Source organism: Macrobrachium nipponense, chromosome 1 (assembly GCF_015104395.2).
Source record: "Macrobrachium nipponense isolate FS-2020 chromosome 1, ASM1510439v2, whole genome shotgun sequence".
NCBI lineage: Eukaryota > Metazoa > Arthropoda > Malacostraca > Decapoda > Palaemonidae > Macrobrachium > Macrobrachium nipponense.
Genome location: NC_087200.1, coordinates 154,806,920 through 154,821,778, shown reverse-complemented (window position 1 = coordinate 154,821,778; position 14,859 = coordinate 154,806,920). Strand labels below are relative to the sequence as shown.

At 34.6% G+C, this 14,859-nt stretch overlaps 1 protein-coding gene across 1 annotated transcript in view; it reads right to left on the bottom strand.

Annotated features, from left to right (window-relative positions):
• LOC135219775 (choline-phosphate cytidylyltransferase A-like) overlaps positions 1-14,859 on the bottom strand; it is a 327,433-nt gene that overhangs the window by 244,892 nt on the left and 67,682 nt on the right. The window contains 1 exon segment of the mRNA XM_064256827.1: positions 13,854-13,937. Coding sequence (XP_064112897.1) covers positions 13,854-13,937 — 84 coding nt within the window.

Sequence of the window (14,859 nt, the reverse complement as noted above, 5' to 3'; positions counted from 1 at the left end):
GTTTCATCCATGTTACTGATGCATGATAATTTACGTACAGTCATTAGCAGTGTGAACATTGTTTTTCTCAACTTCAGCTACAAATGCAGCTTAAATTTAGCAGTACTATATTACCATGATGATATTTTCTCCATAGCGAAGAAACATATACATAATGTAAATCATATTCTACTTAATTAATGTCATTTGTAACAAAACTACAGTAATTATTTAACATCATACAATGGCTGAAATGCAAGAAAACATTGTTATTATCAGATTCGTTTCAGTTGTTGTAACAAACAACTGTTTTCATTCAGTTGTTTATGGTTGTAGTGTTTAAGCAATGATTATAATGTTACTAACAATACTTTTATAATTTCCATTTGCTTTACCAACTTATTTAACTAGAAGATATGATAAATAAAGAGATGGAGGAAACATTAATATTCTGAAAAAGGTGACTTTTCCCCTCTCTTTCATTTTAGGTCAAGATTTATCTGTAAGTTCATCAATCGGGTAGTTTGCACTTTCAGGGGCCCGGCCGTGTAACAACCAAAACAAAACCTGATCCCTCTGCACAGGTAAATAGTTCGACCTCGATCCTGCATGACCTTTTGTTGCCAGAACAAACGAGCTTGCCAAGAATCATTAAAAATGTGGATAAGGCGTGCAGTGTCATTCCAACACACACAAACTAATTCACGAATTTCCAAAATAGGGACGAGAAAAGCAGTTTTTTGTTTTCGTTTAGCCGCCATCTCGCTTGTGTTCTTCCGCTTTCTAGAAAGTCGGAGCTCACCGCCATCTATCGTTGGGTTTTGACTATAAAAGTGGTCGAAGGTAGGCTGGGCCCCATAAAATGCAGGTGCTCCCATCAATCTGACATTAAACATTTGTAGTACAGTAATACCCCGAACTTACACAAGGTTAGGTTCCAGACTTCTTCGCGCAGGGGGAAGTTTCGCGTAAGTTTGGCACGGTCTCTGAAATTGCTAATAAATGCTTACTGCTAGAGTTTGAACACTAAAAATAACCCTAATCTTGCTCCCTAAGTATTAGGCTAACTTTTAAATGAAATTAAAGTTACTGTAATTTGATTTAAAAGTTAGTTTAATACATTACCCTTAAAAAAGCAATAACTGGCTGGCATAAAAATAGTTACAGTAACTACTTTGTACATACGTATCTACTTTCGTATGTATACTAAAGTTACCCCTAATTCTTGGGATGCCATTTTCTTTTTCTGTCAGAGTAAGTTTTCTTTGCATCACTAGATAAGCTTCATAAGACAGTCATAACGAAGTCACATAAATAAAATAAAGATGACATGTATGTACATAAGTAATGTTTGCAGAGGGTGAAGATAAAATTCAATCAATTTAAAATCATGAACTAGTGTGAGCTAACTACGAGAGAGAGAGAGAGAGAGAGAGAGAGAGAGAGAGAGAGAGAGAGAGAGAGAGAGAGAGAGAGAGAGAGAGAGAGAGAGAGAGAGAGAAGCACTACATACGCCATGAAGGTAAAACTCTGGAGGGGTATCATCTTTAAAAAGTGTGAATGGGATCACATCTTCTGAAAGTATATTAACTGTATGTGCAGTAAGTACATAACATAGTACATACAGATTGTACCAGCACTTTTCTCTGAGGTTAAGAAAGTAATTTTCACAGAACGACAACTCTGATGTTTCACCAGTTGATCATGGAGTCCTTGTATAGTGACTAACACTGAATTACCTACTGCCTTTGTATTATTTTCAAAAATATAAATAGCATACACAAAATCTGTGTACTGATTTTAAACGTAAAAGCATGAAAACTTATACTGATTATCTTGAACCACATTTTACGTGTAAATTGCCTAATTCGTTCCAAGCCCTACAGAAACACCCCAGTAAATTTTATAATAAAGCTAAATTGACAAATAAACATTGAAATACAACAATTTGGATCATTCAATACCCAACTTAAACTACATATATACTACTAATATGTACTACATACCTGTAAATAAAATGTATTAAGTGTACATGGTACAAGAAATACTGTACGTACATGTACGTACGTATGTAGTAAAATGTGGAGCCTTACCTTTCGAGTGAGGCGATCTCCGAAAGTGGCGACAGAGGAGGACAAATGGCAGAAAACATGAACACTTAACTTTACAAAACATTAAAAAATGGCAGAAAACATTAACACTAAACTTTACGAAACACATTAACAAATGGCAGAAAACATTAACACTTCTTGATTATCTCCATCTTCGTTCTCCATAGAAACCATCCCTTCTTTCCATGAACTTTCCATAAAGTAACTCACAGTACAATGAAAGCGAAATCACTAACACGAATTTATGTTAACAAATGAAATACGTATATGTGAACGAACGAATTCCAGTGTTTACAATAACACTGCCGCAAAAAATGGTCAAGGAACGCCTTTACATAGAGGCATGATGCTGACCAATAGGAGAACAGGAACCAATGGGAGAGCGGGAGGATGGCGGCGGGCAAATTTTTAAATTGTTCTCGGTGGTCCGGGCGAATCTCGGGACTTTACAGTAACACACTTCCGTAACCTGAATTATTTTCGTATGCAGAGGCAAAAAAATCTTCGTATTTGCTTTCGTAACTTGAATTTTTCGTAAGTTGAGACTTTCGTATGTCGAGGTTCCACTGTATATTAGTACGTACTTTAGAAATTGAACAAAGTTTCTGAAGGGATATCATCTTTGAAAAGTGCAATAACTTTGTAAGCGGGTACCACATCTTATAAAAGTACATATATGCACTAACTGCATATTTATGCATGTACAAAAATAAAAATAATACATTTTTAATAAATATTTTATACAGAAAAGCTTTAAAATTTAAAAATTTGCATAATAAATTAAACATAAACACTTTTGCAGGGTTTAGCAATGCTTCTGGAGGGTTCACAAATGTTCGCGCTATTGTGAAGAACTTGTGTATGATAATTAGTTAGGTTCCAATGAAAAGTTTGTGCTGTTGTGAATTCACGCAAATCGAATTGTGAAAGTTTGAGGTATTACTGTACTACCATGCAGACCAAAGTAAATGATTAGGCAAATGAAATTCCACATTTTCATTAAAGTTATTACATATTAGGGCAAAATATCTGGTCGTGACACAGTCCGAGGCATTGTTAACAAGTCTAGGGCACTGTGAGGAAGATTGTGATGCCCTTAGACTTCTGAATTTCAGTTAGCAACGATTTTTGATTACTGTCAAGCCCCCATGAACGAACACATCAGTAACCTGGGGGTGCCTGTATTATGATAGCAAATAGAATCTGTTAATTTTTTTTTACACAAAAAACATACTCCCAACGGCATCTATTAAGAAAAATAAATAAATTTAGCTCACGAAACTTACTAAAATTATATTTCGACATAAAAACACTTCATATAACAAAAAATAACCTTGTCTCATATTAAGGAGTTTCTTTTGATTTATTTACGCCAACTAGAAGGAAGAAAATCGCTCTGAATTGAGTTAAATAAGGCAAATTAACTTGTCTCTGCCCTCAGCTGATTTTTCCAAACCAAAACATTGATCACTTTGTTTGTATTCTGAAATACAATAGTAATATGAGATTACATACAGTATTATTATTGGATACAGTGAAGTAAAGCATAGTCTTTTAAAAGACCCATGGAAATAATGCATATTCAGTCAAACCTTGAATTTCGTACACCTGGTTTTCATAAAATTCCGTTTTCATAGCTTTTTTTCTGATTAAATTTTGACTTGGGTTTCATGCATATCCTCAGATTTTGTACACCTGGAAATGCTCCTTCCAGGGCCCACCTTGTGACCAGGCCCGTACCGAACACCCAGACAAAGCATCCCATGTTCTCTTATGACCTATTCTGCTTTTGTGTTCATTGTTTTTTGTGCTTTTTTTTATTCGAGTGCAACTGCCAAAGAAAGTTGTAAGTGCCAGCCCTTCTGTAAAAATGGCAAGAAACACTACAGAATTTATGAAAGAATCTGTAGCAAAGTGCTGGAGGCTGTTGCATGCCGATCTCGGCAAGAAAATGTCTAAAGAAGTTGGGTTGTAAAATTCAGAAAGTAAATGGGCATACATTATGTGCCTACTTCAGTGATTAAAGACACGTTTGCAAAGATTTTGTGGAGATTATCATCCCAACAAAGATGATGTAATTCCTGTCTCCAACATCTTTAATGACAATGCCGTGTTCCACTTTAGGCAAATTTTAGAGATGTCAGAAACAAATGTCTCTGGACCTTTTTGTTGTGTTACAAGGATCGAGTGCCAGTAAAAAATGATGAGGGGAAGTCCCAATAGTGCCAGTAAAAAACGAAGTGGAGAATTAAACCCAGATAGGTTCTTGCTACTTAAGCCCTTCTCAGGGGGATTCCCCTTCCAATCAATAACCTGTCCTTGCTCTCCACTCCTCTCCGTTTTCCATAGATTAACAAGTCTTCCATAAAGATTGTTTGAAGCGTTGAAAAAAGAAAAGGGGGGAGGGAAGTGAAAGTGAAGAGTTTGTGGCTAGTAGGGGTTGGTTTATGCGATTTAAGGCTCGGGCCAATTACCATACCCTTAAAGTGCAAGGTGAAGCTGCTAGTGGGGATGAGAAAGCAGCGAGTGAATTTCCTAAAGCGTTGTCTGAGATAATTAAGGAGGGGGGTTATTCTGCTCAGCAAGTGTTTAACGTGGATGAGACAGGTTTGTTTTGGAAGCGTATGCCTAACCGCACTTACATCGCCAAGGAGGAGAAGTCAGCACCCGGTCATAAAACCAGCAAGGAGAGGCTAACTTTACTTCTTGGGGGTAATGCTGCTGGCGACTTCAAACTGAAGCCCTTGTTGGTGTATCAGGCTGAAAATCCAAGGGCACTCAAGGGCATTTGGAAGGGTCAACTACCAGTAATTTGGAAGTCCAACAAGAAGGCATGGGTGACACTTGCAGTGTTTGAGGACTGGTTCGTAAACCATTTTGTTCCAAGTGTGGAGCGGTATTGCGCCTCCAAGGGTATCCCCTTTAAGCTGTTGCTAGTGCTGGACAATGCCCCTAATGTCAAGGTGGTTTACCTTCCACCTAATAACAGGGCCCTTTTACAGCCTATGGACCAAGGAGTGATTGCTTTGTTCAAGGCCTACTACCTACGAAGGACAATTGCTATGGCTTTACAGGCAACTGAAACCAAGAAGGACTTGACTCTGAAGGACTTTTGGAAATCCTACAACATCCTTGATGCTGTAAAGAACATTGCTGATTCCTGGGAGGAGGTTAAGCAAACAAACATGAATGGTGTCTGGAAGAAAATTTGTCCTCAATTTGTGAATGATTTCCATGGGTTTGAAGACACAGTTCAGCAAGTTGTCAAGAACGTTGTTGCCCTGAGTAAGGAAATCAATTTGGAGATGGAGGTTGATGATGTTACAGAGCTGCTGGAGTCTCATGGCGAGGAGTTATCTGCTGAGGACCTGATACAACTGGAGAAGCAGATGATAGAGGAAGAAGAAGCACCCACCCCAGAGCCTAAGGCTTTCACAAGGCAGGACTTGGCAAGAGGTTTTGCAGAGTTGCAGCAAGCGTTGGCAACTTTTGAGGCTCAGGATCCCAACTTGGACAGGTTCACTAAGGTTTCCAGAGGCATCATGGATTTGATGCAGTGTTACAAGGAGATCTTGGATGAAAAGAGGTTGCTCTCTGTTCAGACTAACCTGGAGCAGTATTTTAAGAAGGTAGAGAGGCCTGCAAGAGATCCTGTACCCTCTACCTCAGCTGCCTCTGCTAATCCAGACTCGCCTGCCCTACAATCTCCAGCACCTTCTGAATGTTCTGCTAACCCAGACTCGCCTGCCCCACAATCTCCAGCACCTTCTGAATGTTCTGCTAACCCAAACTCACCTGCCCCAGCATCTCCAGCACCTTCTGTAGGTTCTGCCTCATCTCAAGACTCACCTGCCCCAGCATCTCCAGTATGTTCTGCCTCACCTCAAGACTTACCTGCCCCAGCATCTCCAGCATCTTCTGGAGGTTCTTTTTCTCTTCACTAACCTCCCCCAGTCTCTCCAGTACCGCAGCTTCCTCTCCAGTGTGCAAGCCAACCAAATTAATAAAGGTAAGGAATTGTTCTCTCATTGTTATTGATACATATTTACATTGAATCATGTGGTATAATGTTCCGACTTATGCTGAAATCGTGTTCGACGCATCTTAAGAACGGATCAACGTCGTAACTCGAGGACCCCCTGTATATGTGTATATATACATACATATATATATATATACATATATATATATATATATATTATACAGTAGTACCTCGAGATACGAAAGGCTCTACTTACGAAAAACTCGAGATACGAAAGCCAATGCGAAAAATTTTACTGCTCTACATACGAAAAGTTTTCAAGATACGAAAGGTTGTTGCTGTAAAGTCCCGAGATTCGCCCGGACCACAGAGAACAATTTTAAAACTCCCGCGCCGCCAACTGAGTAAACTCGCCACCATCCTCCCGCTCTCCCATTGTTCCTGATGCTAGTCACCCCATAAGGTCCTGCTCTCCTATTGGTCAGCATCTACCCCTTGTGCTTTAAGTATTCTATTGGTAAAAGGTTGCCGTAAATTGAAAAAACTTATTCATGCAATACATTTAATAAAAAAAAAACATTAGGTAAAGATAGAATAAAGAATAGAAATGAATGGTTATCATACTGTTTGGTAGTTTCAAGTAGTTGAAAGAGAGATAATGAAAATTTATGGCTTACTGTGTAAAAGTGATTGCTTGGCGATCGTTCGATACTAGTAAGTGCTGGATGTAATCAGACGTTTGGAAGCTTTTTTTTTTTTTTTTTTTATTATAGTTAATGGTTACTTAATAATTATTTGAAATGAGTACATGCAATACATTTAATGAAAAAATTGTGAATTAGATATCAGAAAATATATAAATCAGTCTGCCAACAAATAGGTATTTTTTAGAATTCTTCTTCTGTTTTATTATTACCTTACGTATTACGTATGTTTCAACTTTCATTACAGCTGTCAGTAACTCGGTATCTCCATTAGGTAAAGATAGAATAAAGAATAGAAATGAATGGTTATTATACTGTTTGGTGGTTTCATTAGTTGAAGAGAGATATTAATGACAATTTATGGCTTACTGTGTGCTAGGAAAAATGATTGCTTGGCGCTCGTTCGATACTCGTAAGAATGTAAACAATCGATTGGAAGGTTTGTTTTTTCTTTGTTTGTGTATTATAGTTAATGATTAATTAATAATTATTTGAAATGAGTACATACTGATTATACATTTTATTGGCATATTCTAAGCTTTTAGCTCTTAGGTTTAGATGTCAGAATCATAGACTAGGCTACAGTAGCAACCGCTAACATAGGCTAGGCTTATTGCTAAGGGACATATGCTTAAGTCCTAATATATGCAGTAAAAATGGGGTTGAACATTACATGCAGTTCAATATTACTCAAGTATGTACAGTATTTTGCCTTTTTGGAGACATATTTCTTCCGTCGTAACCCTAGAACATGTGTTTTAGGCCAGGAAATATAATTTTACTGGGGTGTTTTGGAGGGCTTGGAACGGATTAGCCATTTTACATGTAAAATGCGTTCCAAGATACGAAAAACTCATAATAAACGAAGGCCGTCTCGGAACGGATTATTTCGTATCTCGAGGTACCACTGTATATATACACACACACACACACACATATATATATATATATATATATATATATATATATATATATATATATATATATATACCCGAAGAGGTATTTTAAAATTCGTCTCCCGTATGTCGGCATGGTTCGGGAGTGAGTGCCAAAGCGGAAATTTTTTTTTTAAAATCACAGCACGCTTAGTTTTCAAGATTAAGAGTTCATTTTTGGTTCCTTTTTTTCTCATTGCCTTAAGTTTAGTATGCAGCCATCAGAAATGAAAAAAAATATCATTATCATATATAAATATTGGGATATATGACAGCACGAAAAAAAATTTCATATATAATTGTATACAAATCGCGCTGTGAGCAAAACGGATAAAACTAACAAGTTATTTTTTTTTCATTGTATTGTACACTAAATTGCGATCATTTTGGTATATAACACATTGTAAAACGATCAAGGCAACACAGAGAAAATATTATCACAAAATCATGCATGAATTCGTAACGCGCGGACATAAAAAAAAAACTGTTTTCAAAAATTCACCATAAATCGAAATATTGTGCTAGAAACTTCCCGTTTGTTGCAAAATGAAGGTAATTGCTTGAATATTACTAGACTGTAAGTGTTGCAGCTTACAATCACAGTTTTTGACAACTTCGGTCGAGTTAAATTGAACGAAGAACAAATTTTTTCTATTTATCGTTATTTATATGAAAATATTTCAAAACTGATAAAAGCTACATCCATGGGTTGTTTTTAGTTGTATTCTACATAAAATTACACACATTTTCATATATAAAACTTTATGTAACGGCTAATTTAAAATGGTGCAAACATTACGACAAACTGACAAAAAATTTATGTTTTTTTCGGAAGAGTTGCAGCACGGACGAAGGTAAAAGTTTATTTCAGAAATCCACCATAAATCGAAATATTGTGCTAGAGACTCCAATTTGTTGCAAAATAAAGGTAAATGGTTGAATATTACTAAAATGTAATAATTTTAGCTTACAATTGCGTTTTTTACCATTTCGGTCGAGTCAAAGTTGACCAAAGGTTGAAATTTTGCCACTTATTGTTATTTATATGAAAATATTTCAAAACTGATAAAAGCTACAACCATGGGTTGTTTTTTTGATGTATTCTACAAGAAATTGCACACATTTTCATATATACAACTTTCTATAATGGCTAATTTAAAATGGTGCAAACATTACGACAATCGCACGAAAAAATTTCTGATTTTTTTCGGAAGAGTTACAGTGTGGACGTAAGGAAAATTTTTTTCTTTTTCATAAATTCACCATAAATCGAAATATTGTGCTAGAGACTTCCAATTTCTTGCAAAATAAAGGTAAATGATTGAATATTACTAGAATATAAGAGTTTTAGCTTACAATTGCATTTTTTGACCATTTTGGTCGAGTCAAAGTCGACTGAAGGTTGAAATTTTGGCACATCGTTATTTAAATGAAAATATTTCAAAACTGATAAAAGCTACAACCATAGGTTGTTTATAGTTGTACTCTACATGAAATTGCGCACATTTTCATATATAAAACTTTATTTAACGTCTAATTTAAAATGGTGCAACCATTACGACAATCGGACAAAAAAATTTAAGATTTTTTCGGAAGTTACCGTGCAGATGTACGGAAAAAGTTTTTTCATAAATTCACCATAAATCGAAATATTGCGCTAGAGACTTCCAATTTGTTGCAAAATAAAGGTAAATGATTGAATATTACTAAAATATAAGAGTTTTAGCTTACAATTGCGTTTTTCAACCATTTCTGTAGAGTCAAATTTGACTAAAGGTTGAAATTTTGGCACTTATCGTTATTTATATGAAAATATTTCAAAACTGATAAAAGCTACAACCATGGATTTTTTTTTTTTTTTTTTTTGTATTTTACATGAAATTACATACATCTTCATATATAATAGTCCATGTAACGGCTAATATAAAATGGTGCAAAAATTATGTCAAAGTGATGAAATAATTTCTGAGATGTGTCGCTGATGCTTTTTAGTGCGAGAAGAAAGAAATTCACGCTTGCGCGCCTGGGTAACGATTGTAAACAGAACAACGCCTTGATCCGTGAACTCCCAGCATCCCCCAAGGCGCGTGATTCAAGAGTTTTCGCTTAGTAGGCCTATAACTATTTTTCCGCGAATTTAAAAAAAAAACTTTTTTTCGTCGACGTACCATACGTCGGTTCGGCACCCGACAGACAATTTTCTTCGACGTTCAATACTTCCAATCAGCGTTAAAGGGATATTATACGTATATCATATATATATATATATATATATAATATATATAATATATATATAGATATATATAGTATATAGAATATAGATAATATATATATATATATATATAATATTTATATATATTATAATTGCTTTGTATAAATAAAGGTAATGCCACAAGGAAAATGAAAAACAAGAACTGCAGAGATCTTTCGGTCTTAACGACCCTTTACTTAAGGCAAGACTGATCAGAACAAAGAGAAACAGTATGGTAAGTATTATACCAACAGACAATACAGGATTACCAAAGGTCCAATTCACTTTAAAGAAATGAAAAAATGCCCATGGGCTGGATTAAAGATTTAGAAGCTGACACAACCCGTGGTCACAGGTAATTTTGTCAGACAACTATACATTTGTAAAAACAAGGAGGCATATATGACCGGACAGTAAATATTTAGCAAATTCCCGAAGGAAAGATTTATATATTTAATTTATAATATATATAATATTCTAATATATAATAATATATATAGTATATATAATTATAATCTATATATATATATATATATTATAAATATATATATATATAGGAGAGAGAGAGAGAGAGAGAGAGAGAGCGAGAGAGAGAGAGAGAGAGAGAGAGAGAGAGAGATAGAGAGAGAGAGAGAGAATAATAATAACTAAAAACATGTGGGATCAATTGATTAGTAGTTAATTAACTTATTTTAAGGTCCTTCATAAACATTTCACAAATATATGGGTCCAAATGGTACAATCCTAGACTAATGTTTAGGTTTTTTTATTAGTGATTTGTATAATTGCTGATTCCAGTAAATTTCTTGAAACATAATCGTTAAGACCTAGCAATTATAGAGAAATCAGTTTACCGCCCCAATTTATACAATGAGATTTTTTGCTCAGATGGATAAATAGTGTATTTGAAGTCTGGGTTGTTCTAACTGAACACATATATGCTGCTTAATTCGTAAATCTAAATTTTTGCTTGATTGACCGACATAAAAAAACTGGCAATCCTTAAAAGGAATTTTGTAAATAATGATGTTATTTGTTATGGGACTATTCTTAATTGGCATACCTTTCTTGGTATTGTTATAAGAGAGCACAAAATTAACATTAAAAGGATTAAATATTGATTTTATGGTTTCAAATCCACAAAAGTAAGGCAAGCTAAGTACATACTTAGAGCTTCCTTTTTCATTATTAACAATACTATAAAAGTTTTGGTGAGCATTTTGATAATATAAACCAATTATATGAGGTGGGTAACTGAGATCATTTCTTATCTTTTTAATGTATTCTATTTCTTGATCAAGATATTGTGGACTCGTAATCCGCAAAGCATGTAAGAACATGGAAGAAAAAATTGAAATTTTAATATTAAGATGGTGGCCAGAATAAAAATGTATATAGGTTAAATTACTTGTAGGTTTCCAATCAATACTGAATTTACATTGGAAAGACTCTACATTTTAATACATCTAAGAAAGGGATGACATTGTTATTTTCAGTTTCAACAATGAATTCTATGGATGGCACTAAATTATTCAATTTAGATAATAAACCTTTTACATCAATACCAACAGGTAAGACTAAGATTTCATCTACATATCAGAACCATTTTAAGGGGACAAGTGTGATATTTGGGAGGGGTTGTCTTTCAAAAAATTCCATATATAAGTTTGAGAGGAGAGGTGATAAGGGGTTACCCTTGGCCATATTAAATATTTGTTGGTAATATTCTCTATTAAGAGTAAATCTGCAATCACAAATACACGACTTATCAATAAAACGATGTGACTAACAGAAATAAGTAATTCATGCAATACAAGTTCATTACTTAAAATTCTAGCATAAAGTCAATAGAGACTTTTGTAAACAAGGAACATACATCAAAACTGACAAAGATATCACTAGGGTTTAATACAATGTTATTTGATTATTCCACAAGATCAAGAGAATTACAGATGTGTGAATTAGATACAGTTCCAAGTAGTGGGGATAACAATTTTGTAATGTACGTATTTCGATAGCTTATAAGCAACTGATCCTACAGTACTAATAATTGGCCGCATAGGGTTGTTTTCCTTATGAGTTTTAACTAGGCCATATAAGTAAGTTAATGGGGGACACTTTACAGTTAATTTACACAACAAATCTTTTTTATCTTTAAGAATTTGTTTTATAGTGATAATAAAGTTTTTTATTACATGGGCCAACAAATTTTTTGTTGGTGTTTTGTTGTAAGTTGTACCATCTAAAATTTTGGATTTATCAGCCTTAGTAATGTGTAAGCTATCATTCTTCAATTCTTTTAAATTTTTTCTGTAGCGAATGGGGAAATTATTTTCATGATAGGTATAGGTGGCACTATATGTCTTTCCTTTGATAATATATTAACGGTTTTGAGGTAAGGTCACAGTATTTTCAAACTTATATAGAGATGTCGCTATTGATAAAGCTGAAGGTTTGTTGCAAATGAAGAAAGACAAACCAAAGCCTAATGCATGCACTGCCTTTTCACTTATTTGTTTGCTTGATAAATTCACTACGCAATCACTTCTAGCATTATTGGTCCAATCACTATTGTCAATAAGGTTGTTTATTTTCTAGCCAGTTTTCTAATCAATGTGTCTGTGGTTCTACGAAGTTTTCCATATATTTCTTGCCTTAATGTGTGTTTTCAATCAGCGGGAATAAATTGGTTAAATGTGTGTGTGTGTATTGTTTTTATTTTTTTATTAAATTGCCTTTGACTGTACCCCATCCTTAACCTATTGTGTGGGAATTTGTTAAATTTGTACTGTCCAGTCATATACGCCTCCTTGTTTATAACAATGTACTGTTGTCTGACTAAATTACCTGTGACCACGTGTGGTGGATGCTTCTAAATCTTTAATCCAACCCACGGGGATTTTTTAGTTTCTTAGAAGTGAACTGGACCTTTTGTTAATCCTGTATTTTCTGTTGGTAAATGCTTACCTTTACTGTTTCTCTTTGTTCTGATCAGTCTTGCCTTAAGTTAAGGGATCGAAAGATCTCGGTAGTTTTCATCTTTTCATTTTCCTCCGTGGCACTACCTATACACATTAATGTACTACTGTAAATATACACATACATATCCCATGAAAACACATAAAGGATGCCATACTGTATGTAATATATACAAAAGCTACAGAAAAACTGTAGAAATAAATATTATGAAACATATCCCACCAGCATTCAGTAATATATACAGAACATTATAAACTGTTTACACATTCATGTAAATTGCATATACCATTATAACTTCTGCTGAAAACCTATGCTTTACCACTAAGCTCCACAGTTTTTTACCTTTTTTTTTTTTTTTTTTTTTACCAAACATTTACTTATATCACTTAGTTGATTCAATACAATTTTCTATCAACAAACCCTACTATATACTTTAACAATAATGAAGATAACTAGATACATAAAGACAAGTGTTCTTCTCTTTGGAATAAACAAAAAGTTTTAGTCCATCAAATTTTTTGGTTGTAGTATAAAATGTATTGAGTAAATTTCCATGGAAGCTTCTGGCCCCTATTTTTCAATTCTATATTAATCACACTACTGGACTTCAACAAAAAAATCCCAACACAGACTTCAATAAAGCAGCCTTTAAGTTATGCAAAATTAAGGCAACATGCATCTGGGAGTATATGAATCAATGAAAATTTATATTTGAAGTCAAAGCACTTGAGATCATTCAAAGGGTGAACACGTCACTCAGCGACTGTAGCCCAGACTACTACTACCCACAACCCAAAACAGGACAAACATACAATCACACACGTATGTCCTTTTACTTTCCATCACCAAGTTTAAAAAGTGACAGTTAGCATTCACAAGGTGATATGGAATTAATGAACACAAAACCCATACCCCAATACGAAGAGCCTCGTTAGGAAATGCCCGCTGATGAGATCGCTTCATGTTGGTGGATGATGACTTAGTTACAGCTTTCTTCTGTGAGAAGAACATGTAAGCTACATGAATAAACCTATTTCTTTGTGTTGATTTGTAGATGGATAAAGATACAACATATTTCAAAACACTGCATAGTGCTCAAGGTATAACTGAAAAAAATTTATTTGAAGAAATGATAAAAAACCATAAAACAATAATAAATAAATTTTGTAGTTTTACTGTTGCCACTGCATGCCACATTTAGTAGATGAAAAAATCTAAAAAATATCAACATCATATTACCCACACCAAATATGAAAACTTCTCTACCTACGGGTTGCAAAATAAAAATGATTCAACAAAGCTAGTTACTTTTACAATAGGATAATATATAGATCTTAACACATTCTGCTTTACAGTATTTTGTAATAGAGACTAGGGAAATTTTAGTGTTCCTTCTACCACCTCAATAAAGAACCCCAAAATAGTACTAATCTTATGAAATGAAATCACCAGAGCACTGATAACTAATTCTGTAAAACTTACTGCATAGTACCTGGATTACTGCATGCTTGAAAAGGTTCAAATATCTTGCTAACATATACAAAGGTATGTCACACAGGCTTGTGAGTAAGAAACCCCAAAAATTTATGCAGTATAATTCGAAATTCCTTCCAATGACAGTCCATGGCATGCAATATCTTACTATAATGGGCGTTATGTATGTCATTCAATCAAGGCCAAACGGCTGGTCTGATGGGCATGAAACTTGGCTGGGTTATAGTGGGGACCCCTAAGATGGTTTATAATGGGATTTCATCCTATCTCCCCCACTCTCCGAAGGGGGTGGGGGTGAGGAGGAATTCCCTGAAACGGATCCGGTTCTGCTCATGAAACAGGGTTATGCCCTTAAACTTAGTTACTTTAAAAATTTATCATACATAATTTCTGTATACATATGACTTATCATTTGGAAAAGAGT